The following is an 18278-nucleotide window of genomic DNA, read 5'->3' as shown; positions in this document are numbered from 1 at the left end:
GCAATCCAATAGAGCACTTGATGTGGTGAAACAGGAGATTGATTATCCAGTACTAGCAAGGTATAACTAATAAAGTAGCCTGTGAGTGTATGAGGTTTCAGATTTTTCCAGAGCCATGCTGAAACATCAATCACAGCCTGAGGTGTTAAGTTAAACTGCATTATTACGCTTTGTTTGGCTCATGGCTGACTGAAAGCTTCTTACAGTAAATGATGCAGTCAGTATAAACAGAATGTATGAATGAAGCAGATAAGCCATGGTCTGAGAAATATGATAGGAATGCTGACAACAGTTAAGACTACCTGTGCCAGGGTCATTCTCATGGCACTGACCGGCGACGGTTCAATGTCCACCAACTGCTGCACCGAGCTCAGAGTCTGGCACACACACACACACACACACACACACACAAATAGACATCCAGGCATCCGCAGACCACACACCCAAAGAGCAGCAGTGCAAGCACACAGACAGACAAACACAAGGAGCGATTAGTGGAAAAAAAGTTTAGGGAAAAACTGTTAGCAAAGCTTGAACAGGAACAGGAAGACACAAAGAAGGAAGAGAACATTGTTACAGAGAAAACTGTTAGAACACTTGAAACAAGGCAAAAGATCAGAGGCAAGGAGAAACTGGCAGAACCCAGAGAGAGAAAGAGAAATGTAGAGAAAGGAGAGTGCACAATATGACTCAGACACAGGAGAGAAGGATACTACTCTAGAAAGGTATTAGAAACAGTGTCCAGTGAGAGCAATTTCTTTTTTTAGCCGGAAAGACTTAACAAGTCCCCGAAGAGGAGAAGAGAGGAGACAGCATGATTCCCACTGCTCCATTCCGATCACACAGACCGTGATCACTTGACAACAATTTAAAATATTTGTAGCATTCAGCAACCAATTGAATTTAAATGATTAAATTAGCTTGCGTAAATGACAAAAAAAAATCCCAGGCTAGAAAGATACGCTCCCAACGGACACGCAACATCTGAACACAGAGCCGATTCATGCATCTTTCACGTTGTCAGCAGACATTAGTTAACTGGGCAACTCCATCTGAAACTGTTAACATAAAGAAATCCCCAAAGTCTGGGAACAAAAGGCCCAAAGATATCTCAAGAGAAAAAAGGGCGATCACAGCTTTGGCTCACGGATTTTTAACTTGGCAGGTCTCTCAGGCCCAGATGTTTTAATGTGACTCTCTAAATCAGAACTGCGGTAAATGAATTCTGTTTCATCACTCAACTTAAGGATTTAAGCAACATTTTATACACATAAGATATTAGAGAGGACAGAAAACAGGATGAAAGGAAAGCCCACATGGCTGGCTGCTGTCTGTGTGTGGGAGTTTGTGCGTATGTGTGTATGTATGTGTGTGTGTGAGTCAGCAAGTGAAGTGGAGTGACAGTCCTGCTGTGAACAGGTTTATGTACAAACAATCTAAGTACTAGTGATACATGAGTATTAATCCAGGAGATCTGTGTGTAGTTGTGCGAGTCTCACCGTGTCACATTCACTGGGCTGGAACTGGAAGTCGTGCGCTTTGTGAAACACCGGATTCTCTTGCATGAACAACTGCTGGTTGTACTCCTGCATTATCTGAAAGAAAGAGAGAAGGAGATCTTTAATCCAGTACATTTTGCATGCAAGTTTGGTGCTGTGTAAACCCGACAATACAAGAGTCTGTTGAACTTCATGTGTGAAGAGGCTTCTGCTCCCTTCGAGGATGCAAACGACAATTTTTTTTCCCACTGCCGCATCTGAAGCCCACAGTGGGTGAGTGTTTCATATTCATGCATACATTTGTGGGTTCATATTTTGACTTTAGAGGGATTAATTTTTCGGTCCAAGAGGGATATGGTTTCTGAAGACATAACATTCAAACCAAAGCTAGTGTGAGTGTAGTTTAGGATGAGACCCGAAACCAGTGAGAAACTGTCCCACACAGGAAGCAGCTAGAAGCGATGTGGTGAGCAAACAATCCTGAAATACAGTGACATTCAGTAAAATGGCAACATGCAAAATAACCCCTGATAATGCGTTCGGGTCCTGAAGTTAACATTTCACAATTTGCCTGTGACTACATGCTGCGTTAATCAAAAACAGTCACTGTGTTGTGTCTTTCTTGCACAGTTAAAGTAGAATAGAAACCTCATCATGCCACACAAAAGGTACACACAGCTGCTCCCTTATCAGAATCAGAATACTTTATTGATCCCAGGGTCACACAGGGTCACACAGGGTCACAACAGAAGGTAGCTCTATCTTTGATTTGACAGATTTTTACACCAGATTTCCTTCCTGACACAACCCCAAAATGATTCGTGCCTACTTCTGCAACAGAACTGAAGATCTGCTTGTGAGGTGGCTGTGCAAACCACTAAACTGCAGACAGACACAAAGAAATTAAAGAAAGAAAATAACAGAAAGAAAAAGACTGCTGAATGTCAAAACACTTTCAGTGGGTTCCATAGAAATGTCTTACCACAGATTCAAAAAGCATATTTTTGTATTGTCTGACTCACCCTGGTGGATTTGTCCAAAAGGAACTGATACGTGTTGTGTGTAGCCTGGGAGGCCTCAAGCTCAGTGCGACAAAGTGCCACCAGGTAGTCTTTGACGTGCTCATAGATTCTGCCGTCCAAGGCCTAGAAGACAGACAGAGAAAGACAGGAACCAGGGGTTACACTGAAGCATGGATGAATTCAATGTAATTCCACAATCCTTAATAATAAAGCAGAGAGGACAAGGGAATCAGGAGGAGACACTAAGAAATAGACAAAAAGAACAGAATGTGAATAAGCGTTGCTAGTTTGTCGTAAACTCAAATTAAATCTTGTGTTTAGATAGCCATAAATGTACTGTGATTTTGTTACATAATCTACTGATGCACGTCTATGTTTAAAAAATCATATTTGAGGTCCATAGTCCATAGATTACACTATAACTGATTGACAGCTCCCTTGCTTTTGTGTTATTTTTGTTGCATTTGTTGGGTGGGACAATTTCCTCTGTTAATGATTGTTTCTGTTATTGCATAAGCTACTGTGTAGCAGGACTAAATCAACGGAAACGTCTTGTGTGGAAGGTAATTTCAAGCTTTATTTTATGATAAATTTCACTAGAACACACCCCAAAACATGCAAAATACATACAGGACATACAGTCAAATTGAACAGAAATAGAGTCCAGCATAGCAAAGCCCACTTCTGTTACAAACAAACACGCCTCACTCGCATCGCCGCCTCCCATGGCGTACTGTATATTATAACTTTAAATGCAGTATATGGCATGTTTCCATGGGCCATTAAAAAGGATTTTATGAAAAACACTAAACTAAAAAAGGAAGAGGTGAAAAAGTGAAGAGAAAGATGGTGGGAAAATATAAAGAGGTGAGAGGGAGGGAACGAAGTCACAAGAAGGCCCAAAACCACGCAGATGTTTTTATTTAACAACTGTTAACATTAGCATTTCTGATGCACGGATGTAAAGACATTTTAATGAAGTATGCAGTCCAAGTGAACAGCCGGGATACTGCTGCCAAGCTGTAGGCAACGCTGCCAAACAGACAGAGAGCGGGGCTAACGGAGGGGAGGAGGAGAGGAAGAAGAGGGGAAGGGAGAGCATTTTGAAAAGGTATAAAAGGTATTAGTGGGTGAGAGCAAAAAAGAGAGACTTACTGAAAAAAATGTGTTTATGGGACACGAGTGTGTGTGTGAGTGAGTATGTGAGTGTGTTCTTTGGATGGTGTTCTCACAGCTGCAGAGGAAGGTGAAGGGGTTCAGATTCCAATTCAACAAAACACAGAGAAGGCACACACACACACAGACATCAGTGATCAAATGCTCAGAGACACACACATACACGCACTCCTCTGGCCAAAGTCTCAGAAACGTGCACACACTATTCTAACCAGCGGATCATTTAGGCCAAGTCTGCAGCCTCCAGCTAACACCTACGTCTGTCTCCTTCTTATACAGACAAACACATTTAAAAAAACAACATAAAACCCACAACCCACAGCATTCACACACAACACAGCCTCAAAAACAATGGGATATTGACAAGGACATTATGTCATTAAGGGTGGGTTGCTGGCTGACTTCTCTCTAAATGTTCCCTCATCATTCTGGTCATTTCCTCCTCCCCCTTTCTTCTCTTCCTCCCCTCCTTTTTTCATCCATTTACGGTAGTGTTGAAATGAAGTGAGTCAGCTTCCAGAAAAAGCCCCGTCCGTCCCTATACCATGGTCAGTGGATGTGTGTTTATGTGTGTGTGTCTGCGTTTGGGTTGAATGACTGCATCAGTTGGAACAATAAGGGCAGCACAGGGGAGCAGACGGGGCAGCAGAGGTGCAAGTGTGAGGGTGTGTGGTTGTGTGTGTCAATGTCTAGCCGGCAACTTTAAAGACCGACATTAATAACAGCATATACTGCTGACAGCAGAGGGAGACGTTGAGCAGTCGGTTCTTCCTCTGCCCTTTCACTACAGCTGTCGCATTGACAAGGACGGCTCACCTATAAGATTTAAGTTATTACCGCAGCCTCACTACAACTCTCAGTACAGTCAGTATTTATGAAGGGAAGATTTGATCTAAACAAGGCTATCAATTACAAGTCTCCTCACCTATCATCCCCAGAGAAACTATTCTATTATCCTTCAGTCATCTATTTCACACTTAATCATTTTCTTTTCTCAGATGACCTAGGAAGGAAGGAAGCCGATTCTTACCACTATAACTCATTTAATCTCAAACATTTCATGGGATAACTACAATATCTGTTGAACATGGAGATGAAAAGGCCCCAAAAGCATACAGGAATGCATTCATGGAAAAGATTTCACGCCTTCCTTGAACTGCAGAGAGAACTCATACATTCACAAGTGCTGATATTTTCAGGTAAACACCACAAATGAATCAGCACAGGAAGGAGAGGGAGGACAGACAGCTTGCTTCCTTCTAGCAATGTCCCTCATTCTCTGTGTGTGTTTTCATGCGCATATTTGTGTATGTGCATATTTCCCTGCAGTCCTGTCCTTCTGTCACAAGAAGCTAAGGATCTATTATTCAGAATGGCCTCGTAGTATAGATGCTCATGCACGCCTAAGGCAGAGCATGCGAGAGTGAGGAGAGAAGACAGAAAAGAAGATGGGAGAAGAAATAAACAAGGAGTCAAAAGCCAAGAAACAGAAGAAAAAAACTTAAATTTTATTTAATATTATTGAAATCCTGAGTACATACCATTTAACTGATGGTCAGACAAATGAGAAAAACAAGAGCAATAAAGCTGCAGATGTAAAACAGACCAACATGTGTGTCTATAACAGAACTACCATAATCAGTCACGCCTGAGGATTTTTCATGCTGAAGAATTAAGCAATTGTCAATCAGACGCTTTCCAGATAGTACTGCACAGTGGGTTAAAATCTCATTATGCTTTTCTATGTTTATAATTCCACAAATTTTAACAAGACACCCAACACCACTGGCTGAAATGCAGCTTCAAACCATGACAGTTTTACCGATGGCTGTAGACACTCACTTGTCGTGCATTTTCCACTCTGGACTACTGATTCTCAGTCCAGTTGTTGTGAAATTTGGCACATCTTTTTCTCCCTTCCTTAACAATGTTTGTTGACAGCCACCCTTTCTACTGAGACACTTCTTTTGAGGCTTTAGTGAACAGTAGAGAATAGACCAATTGAAGTGTCAGATGCATCTCTCAGGTCCTGGGTTTGGATTTTTCACATTTCTTTAAGAAATAACTTTCAGATACTGTTCATCTGCTATAGGCAGTTTTGACACACCATGCTGAGATATGCCAAGTTTTCATCTAATAGATCTCTGGAAATCACTTGTTAGAGCAAAAATGCTCTAACGTGTCTTTGGCATTTTTAATAGATTCAACACAAGAAACTGGAACAAATGATGTTTTGTGACATACTACTAGTAACAAATTGCTTAAAAAATGTAAAAATTGGTTTCTTTTCATCCCTTGAGTTAGGTTCTGTTTTGTGCTTGAATGTTTCATGAAAATGGTCAAGTAAAAGTAATGGACTGAAAATTTGTGAAAAAGCAGCCAGAGAAACTTGAAAAAGACCTTCAGACATCCTGGAGAACTATTGCTCGAGAACACTTTAAAAATTCCAAGAAATTCTGGCTCTTTGGAGGCAAAATATAAGGAAACATATGATGTTTCGAGACTTTTACTTTATGTGTTGTATCTGTGAGCATGTTAGCCCATGTTTGTACAACAGAGTAGCTAGGCTGTAAGTGAATTACAGACTGGGATTTTTGTTTGTGTATTTTCATACAGATCATAATTAAAGCAGTATCACAACTGAAACAGCTCAGCAAGATATTATTGTGTCTGATTAAGACTGGGCTTAACCACCTTTTGTATTCAATCATCTTAGCAGTTTAAAATAAAAGACCAAAGACAAAAGAATGTCTTTTTTGATATTCCATCAGCTGAAAATGATAATTTCCTGCCCACCGATGATTTGGTTTAAGTTGACATTAGCATGGCTCACTTTTCTTCACATAAGCCCCTTTCAAATCGTAAATCCGCACAACGCTGCGACTTTCTTTGAAGACTCAAAACTGTGAAATCAACACTTTTTCGTGTGTGATATTTCCCTACCAGCTATTTCACTGACAGTGAATGGGAGTCTGACTTTGTGGACTCATGAAAGGAACACATTTTCCCAAAACTGAACTTAGATTCAAAGCTCCCCAATTTATATTCTGAAAACAGAAAAATGCTTCCTCATTCCCGTCCAAAAAAAAAATAAAAAATCCCTCCGGATATTATCCAAGGGAGGCTCTTAAGTCAGTACTTGATCTAGTAAAGCAAAATATTGCAACAGCATTAAAATCTCGAGTCTTTAATGTTGGCTTTGTGTTTTCACTTTCACACCACTTACCTCATTCATTTCCTTTCTTTCATCTTTCTATATTTACCTGTATGCAGTGCAGCAGATCTGTATGGTAGTACCGATCGTGGTGAGCATTGGCAGCAGCTAGCGTTAGCAAGTAGTCATTCCTGGCCTGTGTCGCCTTTGAGTTACAGTCACTTCTTTTTGCTTTCAACTTCAAAAAACAGACAGAAAAAATGTATATAGTGTTACTACTTGTTTTTAAATAATTGTTCAAAGTAATACATCTGAAAGCCCTGCCTAAACAAGCCGCTGTTATGTTTCAGGTTCTTACCTTCACACTTGCTTTCTGTAAACTAATTCTTGACTGAAAAAGACCCAGTTTAGACCTGAAAAAGACAAAAAACAAAACAATAATAAGTATCTAATTTTATTTTATTTTTTTTAAACACTGTAAACTTTTTGTGTATTCACATTTTTAAATTTAACATGTCAAGTAAAAGACGACAGAAGGGAAGATCCAAGGATTTCTACCACATCTCCATCCTCTGATTCGGACCAGACTTTATAGACGAACCCTGGCCTGAGCAGAGCGAGACTTGACAGTGATGAATGTGAGCCTGATCCAGACACTCATTTGTATCAATGACAGAGAGAGCCTGTCTCCTCCCGGCATGTGTATCCGTGCGCATGAGCGCAAAAACATTAAAAAAAGCATGTTTATTTCGATTAAATCTAACACTCGCCGATGCAAATGCTTCAGTGTGTAATTTTCTCTGCCAGTTCCCCGCGCGAGAGTACCTGTAAAATGCTTCTACTTAAGTCCTACTTTACACCCCGAGTGCTGTTAAAAATAACATTCACACCAATTTATTCCTGTGTGTTCCTTGTGCCTCGCCATTTTTATCCTCTCAAACACACACGCATGTGCATACTCTCCAATAATGGCACACAGGCGATACAGTTATTTCCATCGCTGCTACTTTCTACTGAGCGATGGAGAACAGAAAAGAGTAGATTGGCCAATCGATGTGAGCGCAAACCAAGGGTTGAGAATTCAATGAAGTGAAAATGTCACCATAGCTACTGCTACCAAGGGATGGGAGGAAAACAACACTCATCAGCTCCAGATCAAACTCTGGAACTAATTGTGAGACTGCAAAGCTTCAAGATTTGAATTCTTAGAGCAGAAACAGGTCAGGTGGCTGTTCAATCAGAAAGCCTCTTAAGCTTGGAAGGTAATAAAAAAGTAAAGGACAGACACCAGGGTCACAGGAAAAAAGTGCTTTCAATCAACATCAACATTACTCTCTATATATCTGCTGGAGCTATGCTTCAAATTAATTAATAATATCAAATTAACATCGTTTAGATGTGGTTAGCTGATTCATCAAAACTAAAGTCAGTCAATGTTTCCACACTATTCTTTACTGTTCCTCTGTTGTTGTTTTCATGTCTTTTCGTCTGTATTTTTTCTCTCTCTTTCAAACACCTGTGTATGTTTATGACTGATTGCTTCTTTCATCCTCGATGACAATGTTTTTCCCTTTCTTTATCTCTCTCCAAACAGAAACACACACACACATTCTCCTTATGAGGTTAACCAGCTTCACTCTCTTGATTACATTCTCCCTCACCATGGAGACCATCTGTTTAGTCACACCATTTTTATATATTTACCAAGAAGTGTGGTAAATTAAAGAAAAATCCAACATAAAGTTTCTAAGTAAGACAAGTGTAGGGAGACAGGATTTACCACCAGTAGACTTTGGGTGTGACTTGATATTTAGGAGGACTCTTCTCTCATTTTGGTGTTATGATACACGGTTGTGTAAAGTGCTCTCTTGAGCTTTATTCACACAGGCCTAAACATCCTTCAGTGACCCACAGGCAGTAAATAGGTGAAATGGGTCTCAAAGAGGTGCTACACCGAAAACCTTGTGTAACACAGTAAGGGGAATTGTTGAAAAGAATATATCAATGGGCCAATAGGCTCGACTATAGGAGCACAGGGGTGTGTTCAAATGAGACACAGAGACAAGAATGTAACTCAAAAGAACCAGCCAACTTTAGTGACATAAACCATAAGGTTGACAAGCACAGGTTAAAGACACTTTACAATGGTAGAAAGGAAACTTACAAAAATTAAAAGAAAAGTAAAACACAAACTACTAAAGCAATGACTTGGCCAAGTGTTATTTTTGGTTTTCAATGTTCGGGTTTCAATGCTTGGGTGCACCCTAGTAACCTGACTCCTTAACTCTTATAGAAACAGATTACACAAATCCAATGTACATTCAAATGAAAATCTCACACTCTTTTCACATGTGGAGAATGCTCTACACAACAGCTCATTATTTAAAGTCCCAAATAAAAAATGTCCAAGGGGTAAAGTCCAAAAAATTCCCAGGGTGTGAAAGAAAATAGGGATGAGAGAATGTCAGTCAGTGGTCTTATGTATAACCAGCTGTGCGTGAAAGTGTGAGTGATACAGTCCTACCACACCGCAAGGTGCAGCAGATCATCAAGTGGAAAAGAAGCGAATCTCAGTCTCTCTAAGTCCAGGTGGGAAGGCTCGCCATCTATTTCACTGGAGGAATCCACCTCAGGAACAATTCAGCATACAAAAAAAAACCTGACCTGTCAACAGACAGGGTCAGAAGAGCAATTCAAATATTAATTATGCTGTTCTAGCTATAATTCACAACTTAGGATTTTGTTTAAATCACATTCAACATAAATTTGCAATAAAAATACTCAATTTTGCAAAAATAAAACATCTCTCTTACATAAACTATGCATTAAACCAAGTAAAGTCAGTGCATATGCATATATGTCGCATATGCGGCAATTATTAATCAAACAATTGAGATTAATTCAGTTTCTCAACGATAAAATGTGAAACAGACATGAACTAACTGAGACATACAACATGTGCTCACCGATCTCAGCGCATCACGGCCGAAGACAATGGCATAGTGTCTCTCGGTCGGAAAATGCAGGGCTCTAAATAACGTAACAGGACATGTTTTCTCTTTAATAACCGTAATACGACATGAAGGAAAAATAAACATAAGTTGTGCTTCAAGTGTTACCTTACTTATGGAAGCAGATTGAGATGAACTTCCAGGCAGTTGATAGCAACCAGAGCTAACAAAGGCTAACAGTTTAGCTCCACGCGGTACTTTTTAAAGTCACCAGAAAAATGCAGCATTTGCCTGCTTACTCACTGTGGCTACTTTTAACATGAAAGGTAGCTGATAACCAGTGAACTTATGTGCAACACAGTTGGTTGCAACTTATATCTAATACTTTTTTTCCAGCTCAAAAGCTTCAGTCTCTCTTTTCTCCTGCCAGCACGCGACTACCTCCACACATAGCAGCAAACACAGAGCACGTAGGTGGGACATACAGCGGCAGACTGCTCTCCCATTGGTCAAAACATACTGGGACCTGTGCATTTCGATTGGTTGGGCAGGCTGTCCATCTCTCCTCATATCAGTCCTTAAAGTGGTACCCCCATTTTATGTGGGTTACACCCTCCCCTCTTGATGGTATGCCCGTCCCTGGGCATCTGCAGGGTGGCACTGAGTTACACTGCTTTGACCTTTCCAACATAATTACTAGTTGGATCTTCAAATCCATTTAAAGAGCTAGTCAATGCCTCACTTAGGCCTTGAAAAAGAGAATTCACCACCGTTATCAGAGGATTCCCAAGTGTCACATAATGCAGTCTCTTGGGCTTTGCTTGCAATCTGTTAGAACGACGAAGAGATGGCTCAGTATCTTGAAGTCCATTATTCTGGATCATCACAGGTTCAGGCTGTTCAGTAACAGGTCTGTTCACATCACTTAATCCTTCTTCACATGCTGCATCAGAGCTCGTCCCATCATCTTGAGGAGCTTCCTCAGACTGCTGCAATTCTGAACTTTGAGGAAGTCCTTTGGCTGAGTCAAGCCCATGCAATATGTTTGCTTCAGGTGAGTTGTCACGTTCAGGTGAGTTGTCACGTTCAGGTGAGTTATCACGTTCAGGTGAGTTGTCACGTTCAGGTGAGTTGTCACGTTCAGGTGAGTTGTCACGTTCAGGTGAGTTGTCACGGTCAGGTACATCCTGAATCATTCCTTCACCTTCCTCTACAAGGGATTTAGTGGCAGGAGGATCAGGTGGAAGTGAAACTGTAGGCACCTCTGGTTCTGCTGATCTTCTGACCACACAAGGAGGTTTACTCAACTTGTGAGTTTCATGTACTGGGACATATACGTCGGACTTTGATGTAATGAGAGGGCGAAATGTCCAATCAGATACATCATCCATATCAGAGGGAATTTCATCTTCCCCCTCGACAACAGAACACTGCCTTGTTCTGGGTCTCCTGTTTGGATGGGTTTTGACTGTCTCGGGTTCTGCAGCTGCTGACAGAAATCCACATGGGAGAAGCAAGTCACGATGTAGAGTCCGCACAGGTCCATCTTTACCCTCAGGTTTAACTGTGTAGACCGGCATTTCTCCAGCTCGCTTAAGGACAATGTAAACATCCGTTTCCCACTTATCTGCCAGCTTATGTTTTCCACGCAGCTTCACATTTCGTACAAGAACTCTGTCTCCACTCTGCAATGTTGATTCAACCACTCGTCGGTCAAATCTGGCTTTGTTGCGACCTGCATTCTTTTGTGCATTATTTGTGGCAATCCGGTAGCTTTCTTCCAAGCGAGATTTTAGGTTACCGACGTACTGGGAATGAGTCTGCTTAGTAGCATTAGTGGGCAACCTAAAGATTAAGTCAATGGGCAGTCTTGGTTGCCTCCCAAACATCAATTCATAGGGGGAAAATCCAGTCACGTCACTCTTCGTACAATTATAAGCATGTACCAGAGACTTGACGAAGTCTCTCCAGTGGAGTTTATCTGACCGATCCAGTGTCCCAAGCATCTGGAGAAGAGTGCGGTTGAATCTCTCAACCGGATTCCCTCTAGGGTGGTAGGGGGTTGTACGCACTTTCTTCATGCCAGTAAGTTCACAGAGTTCCTTGATGGTCTTTGATTCAAAGTCAGGACCCTGATCACTAAGAAGCTTTTCGGGAAAACCATAATGGACAATGAAGTTGTCCCAGAGACACTTTGCTACAGTCTGTGCTCGTTGATTTGGAGTTGGCACTGCCACAGCATACTTTGTGAAATGGTCAGTTATGACCAATACATCTTTCGTGTTTGAGCGATCTGGCTCTATTGATAAAAAGTCCATGCACACTAGTTCGAGAGGTCTGCAGGTCTTAATGTTTATCAATGGAGCAGCTTTCTCTGGAGGTGTTTTTCGACGAATACATCGCTCACAAGATTTGACCATTTTTTCTATGGTCATGTGCATTTTCGGCCAATAAAATCTGGCCCTTGCCAAGTCTACTGTTCGTTCGACTCCAAGATGGCCCATATCATGATGAAGGCTTGTAAGTGCTGTGGCTCTTAGCTCCTCAGGGAGCACAAGCTGATATGAGGTGTTGGGACCATCTTGCCGCTTACGGTAGAGCACCCCGTTCTGTATTTCAAGCCGATTTAACTCTCTGAGTAACAGGGGAAGTTCTGGTAGCTCTAACCTAAGGCTGGGAGGTGGAGTTTCGCCAGTCTCCAAGAGTACAATCACTGCATTGATAGCAGGGTCCAATGTCTGCTTTTGCCTCAACTCCTCCTCAGAAATTGAGTGGGCAATGGGAAGCCCATCCACTTGCTCCTGTTGGAAGCAGTCAGGAATAGCTGTGGACTGGTGAGTGAGGGATTCAACTAAGGTCAACCCAGAAGTGGTGGATCCAACATTAGCTACGGCTGAGGTGACCATATGGCGCTCACAAATAGCCTGAATTACATCCAAGGGAACAGTCTCTGGACTCTCAGGGTTGCTCAGATGGTACAGTGTGAACTGCCGGATTCTCTCACTCTCCTTCTTAGATGCATAATCATCCTCTGGTGGACTGTGAGGACGGCGCGAGAGCGCATCAGCATCCAGATTTTGTTTTCCCGCTCTGTACTGAAGACTAAATGAATAGGTGGAAAGACTGGACAGCCACCTATACCCTGTTGCATCAAGCTTTGCAGAGGTCAAAATGTATGTAAGAGGGTTGCTGTCAGTCACTACTACAAAGTCTGTACCATATAGGTAGTCAGAGAATTTTTCCGTGACTGCCCACTTAAGGGCCAAAAACTCCAGCTTATGGGCTGGGTACTTCCTCTCACTCTTTGAAAGACCACGACTTGCAAAAGCTATGACCCTGGACTGTCCATCTTGTACCTGATATAAGGCAGCACCAAGGCCAATGGTACTGGCGTCCGTATGTAAAACATATGGAAGCTGGGGGTCTGCAAATCCCAAGATTGGAGCGGAGGTTAGCTTTGCTATTATTTGGTCAAAGGCCTCCTGACATTGAGGTGTCCAACGCTGACCAAAAGGTTCCTTTGGGTTGCGATACTCTGAATTTGCGTGTGTCCTTGGCTTGTTGTTCCGCTTCCTAATTGGTGGGTAGCCCGAGGTTAGTTCGTTAAGTGGTCTGACAATGACAGAGTAGCCCTGAATAAACCTTCGATAATATCCAGCAAATCCTAAAAAGGACTGAAGTTCCTTAAGATTTGTGGGGATAGGCCAGGTCTTTAAGGCCTCAACTTTGTCAGGGTCAGTCTCTACTCCTCTTGCGGAAACAATGTGACCAAGGTATTTTACCGAGGTCTGAAAGAATTTGCACTTTTCTGGTGCCAGTTTCAAGCCATATGACATCAGTCGTTGCAGGACATGTTTCAAACGCTGTTCATGTTCCTCCAGGGATGATGAGAAGACAATCAGGTCATCAATGAACACCAGAACCTCTTTGAGATTCATATCTCCTACACACTTCTCCATCAATCTCTGGAACGTCGAAGGCGCATTTGTGATCCCCTGGGGCATCCTATTAAATTCCCAAAATCCAAGTGGGCAAACAAATGCGGTCTTATTCTTGTCCGCTTCCTCCATCTCGACCTGGTAGTATCCAGACTTGAGGTCTAGGACCGAAAACCACTTAGAACCTGCAAGAGCACTGAATGCATCTTCCAATTTTGGAAGGGCATAAGCGTCTTTGATGGTCTGCAGGTTCAGCTTTCTGTAGTCTACACACAGACGAACAGAGCCATTCTTTTTACGAACGACAACAATGGGGGAAGCAAACGGGGACTCAGATTCTCGTATAACACCAGAATCAAGGAGTTCCTGTAGATGTTGTCTCACAGCATCCACATCATTGGGGTGTATGGGACGTGCTCTTTGTTTAAAGGGTGTCTCATCACTGAGTTTGATATGGTGTTTGACTTTGTCAGTGTGTCCAAAGTCCAATTCGTTCTGAGAGAAGACATTTGGCATGTCGTTTAACATGTTTGTAACTCGTTCCTTCCATTCAGTGGGTAAGGGCGAATCTCCAAAATCAAAGCTCAGTTCTGAGGAAGACTTAGCTTGAAATTTAGAGCAGTCTGGTTCTCTGACAGTTTGCTCTTTGTGTAGCACTTGCAAGATAGCATTAACATCTGCCAAAGGTGTTTTGGGGGGTATGACAATGTCATGGTTGGTTTCATTTCTCACTACGACAGGGAGAAGACACTGACGTTTGCGTGGTAAAGTGACTGCAATTGCTGAAACTAGCAAGCCATTTGGTAGTGAAGAGGCTGAAGGATGTTCAAGGACAACATCTCTTTGCATGTTCACGGGATTTACATTGACAGAGGCCTCCAGGACAACAGTCTGTCCTGCAGGAACGACTGCAGGCATCTTACCTGTCAGTTTTGCACAACCAAGGCTACCAGAGTTAAAGTTTCTTTGTCGCATCTCAAGTATTTGGAGAACTGCTTGATACCCATTAAACAAAGGCTGAAAGGGTGAAAGCTTCTGGTAATTAGCATAGAGGGCATCAAGGGTGTTTGTGCCTATGAGTACCTGCTCATGGGCTGTAGAGCGGAGATGGGGGATAACCAAGGCCAGAGTGTGAACATCAATATCAGAGCCTACAAACTCTTTAGGAAAGGTGATGGTAAGCTCAACATATCCTAAGTAAGGGACAGACTGGCCATTGGCACCCTCCACTTCAAGCAACTCATTTAAGGGATGAATGGTCAGATCTGCAAGATGTTCTTCATAAAAAGACTGGGGTACAGTTGTGACTTGTGAACCCGTGTCCAAAAGACAGTTTGTGTCTCTTCCTGCAATAGTTACTTGAGCTGTGGTCTTAGTTCCTACAAGGCCATGTGGAAATTTTGATCCTTCCACTTTAACGTTTTTAATGGCAGGTTTCAGGATTTTGGGACTGACATTGCAAGACTCCACTCCCATATGTCCCTCTATGGGAGTAGGCTTCAGTTTAAATGTGCCTCACTTCGAGAAGCATTAGAGGCTTCCCAAGCAGCCTGTTTTTCTTTCAGCTGTCTTTTCTTAGCTGCTACAAGGGAAGGGTTTGGCGCTTTATCACAAACTGAGACGACATGGCCATCCTCCCCACACTGGAAACAGTACCATGGACGTGGTCTACTGTTAGCTTTAAATGTGGAGGGATGCTGACTGGCCACTTTTGGTTTCACACCGTGGGTGTCAGGTGTGACGGACCTCGCTTTTTGCTGCTTAGGTTGTTTCGTCTTATGATTCTCAGATACAAGACTGTTAAGCTGAATGCTGAGGTCAGCAACTTGTTGCTTTAGCGTCTCAAGATCAGATTTGTCCACCAGATTATTGGTGGTGTGTGTGAGTTGCACGTGTGACGTGGCGTGCTGCTTTCTAGAGTTTTGGGCAGACTTAGCATGACTAAAATGCTGCCTCATGCGGCTCAGTTTTGCAGCCTGTTTATCTTCTTCTGTCCTAAGAAGAAGCAGCAGCTCTGCAAAGGAAGGTGGGTTTTCTTTTTTTTGTTCTAGCTGAAGATCGATTATTAGTGCATTCTCCCAACAACCTCGAATGAACTGCTTTAAGAGCTGTTGGTTAAAATCATGAGCGGACACACCACCACGTCTCATGGCTCTACTTAATGCAGTGTGCAGCCTCTGCAGGAAAACAGAAGCTCTCTCTCCATCATTTTGAAATGTGCTCATGAACCTAGCATGCAGCTCATCACCATCTTCGACTGTTCCGTAGGCAGAGTCAAGCAACTCAAGATAAGCAGAGGGTCTAGACTGTGGACTCAGATGTTTAATCATCTCGGAAGCAGGAGGAAGCAGACTGTCAAGTATACGATGTGTGCAGTGCAGATCAGACACAGAAGGATCTCTAATAAGGATTTCAACACTAGCTCGCCACGTATCATAATCTGCCTCATGGCTAGGACGTGGGCTCTTGCCCGAATAAGCCCTGAGTCTACCAGATGATGCGAACTGGGGTGAGCTCTCATTGCTGCGCACTACATGCTCAACAACTACTCGCTGAACAGCAGTTGGATTAACATCAATTATGGGGCTAGAAGCGGCCCCAGAAGAAGCTGGAAGAGTCTGTGAGGGGCTGAAATCAGTCAGGTTTTCACTGAAATTGGGAGAGGTAAGAGATTTACTTGCGTTATTTGGTGATGTCAAAACTGTGGAGTCTAGAGGTACACCTGATTGAGGGTCCTCAGAAAATGAAACGTCTCCCTTGCTGGTTAAGTCTTTCTGTGGAAGTGGGCTCTGTACAGTTGAGGATCCTGGACCAGTTTGAGATGACTGGGAAATAGCACTTCCTGCTGATGAAACCAGATTTTTAAGTTCTTCCTTTAACATCTCCTCTAATGAATTTCCACTCAGTTTGGCAATTTCACGGAGCTGTTCCATGTACATTTTAGTGGCTTTGTTTCTGGCATCAAGGGAGTAAACACTTCCTAAGGCCTTTAACTCATACACGATGCCTGCTTGGGTTGTACTTGGAAGCCGCAGAGGTAACAGTGGCTCCAATGTGTGCATGGCAGTCTCATGTGTAAACTCGATGATCATGTGCTTATGGTAATCTGACTCAGGATCGTCTAGACGAAAGTAACGGTTGATGGAACCATATTTTTGGAGGAAAGTGGACACTTCCTCATCAGTCTCTGATCCTGTGAGCCCACTAACAACTACAGAATTGGGAATTCTGACGGATTCACTTAGTACAACATCCATTTTCTCTCTAGAAGTTGTAGCTCAGATTAAGCACTTTTAAACACCACACACAAATTGTCTAGCACTTAAACACACACAACCATGCTCCTGGCTGGCTCGCCAAAGCTCTCACTGTAACACAGTAAGGGGAATTGTTGAAAAGAATATATCAATGGGCCAATAGGCTCGACTATAGGAGCACAGGGGTGTGTTCAAATGAGACACAGAGACAAGAATGTAACTCAAAAGAACCAGCCAACTTTAGTGACATAAACCATAAGGTTGACAAGCACAGGTTAAAGACACTTTACAATGGTAGAAAGGAAACTTACAAAAATTAAAAGAAAAGTAAAACACAAACTACTAAAGCAATGACTTGGCCAAGTGTTATTTTTGGTTTTCAATGTTCGGGTTTCAATGCTTGGGTGCACCCTAGTAACCTGACTCCTTAACTCTTATAGAAACAGATTACACAAATCCAATGTACATTCAAATGAAAATCTCACACTCTTTTCACATGTGGAGAATGCTCTACACAACAGCTCATTATTTAAAGTCCCAAATAAAAAATGTCCAAGGGGTAAAGTCCAAAAAATTCCCAGGGTGTGAAAGAAAATAGGGATGAGAGAATGTCAGTCAGTGGTCTTATGTATAACCAGCTGTGCGTGAAAGTGTGAGTGATACAGTCCTACCACACCGCAAGGTGCAGCAGATCATCAAGTGGAAAAGAAGCGAATCTCAGTCTCTCTAAGTCCAGGTGGGAAGGCTCGCCATCTATTTCACTGGAGGAATCCACCTCAGGAACAATTCAGCATACAAAAAAAAACCTGACCTGTCAACAGACAGGGTCAGAAGAGCAATTCAAATATTAATTATGCTGTTCTAGCTATAATTCACAACTTAGGATTTTGTTTAAATCACATTCAACATAAATTTGCAATAAAAATACTCAATTTTGCAAAAATAAAACATCTCTCTTACATAAACTATGCATTAAACCAAGTAAAGTCAGTGCATATGCATATATGTCGCATATGCGGCAATTATTAATCAAACAATTGAGATTAATTCAGTTTCTCAACGATAAAATGTGAAACAGACATGAACTAACTGAGACATACAACATGTGCTCACCGATCTCAGCGCATCACGGCCGAAGACAATGGCATAGTGTCTCTCGGTCGGAAAATGCAGGGCTCTAAATAACGTAACAGGACATGTTTTCTCTTTAATAACCGTAATACGACATGAAGGAAAAATAAACATAAGTTGTGCTTCAAGTGTTACCTTACTTATGGAAGC

At 42.2% G+C, this 18278-nt stretch overlaps 1 protein-coding gene across 1 annotated transcript in view; it reads right to left on the bottom strand.

Moving 5' to 3' along the window:
* The window catches only part of fchsd2 (FCH and double SH3 domains 2), a 95056-nt gene that overhangs the window by 38297 nt on the left and 38481 nt on the right, over positions 1–18278 (bottom strand). Inside the window, exons 7-10 of the mRNA XM_085370786.1 lie at positions 7210–7264; positions 6961–7089; positions 2522–2644; positions 1500–1595 (exon numbers count right to left, since the gene is read on the bottom strand). Of these exons, the coding sequence (XP_085226912.1) occupies positions 1500–1595; positions 2522–2644; positions 6961–7089; positions 7210–7264 (403 nt within the window). The remainder of the gene's footprint in view (positions 1–1499; positions 1596–2521; positions 2645–6960; positions 7090–7209; positions 7265–18278) is intronic.

This window comes from Diplotaxodon limnothrissa, linkage group LG14 (genome assembly GCF_057381915.1).
Source record: "Diplotaxodon limnothrissa isolate DT_005_m linkage group LG14, D_limnothrissa_male_GT1.1, whole genome shotgun sequence".
Taxonomy (NCBI): domain Eukaryota; kingdom Metazoa; phylum Chordata; class Actinopteri; order Cichliformes; family Cichlidae; genus Diplotaxodon; species Diplotaxodon limnothrissa.
The sequence above is the reverse complement of the archived record's forward strand: the minus strand, read 5'-3'. Positions and strand labels throughout refer to the sequence as shown.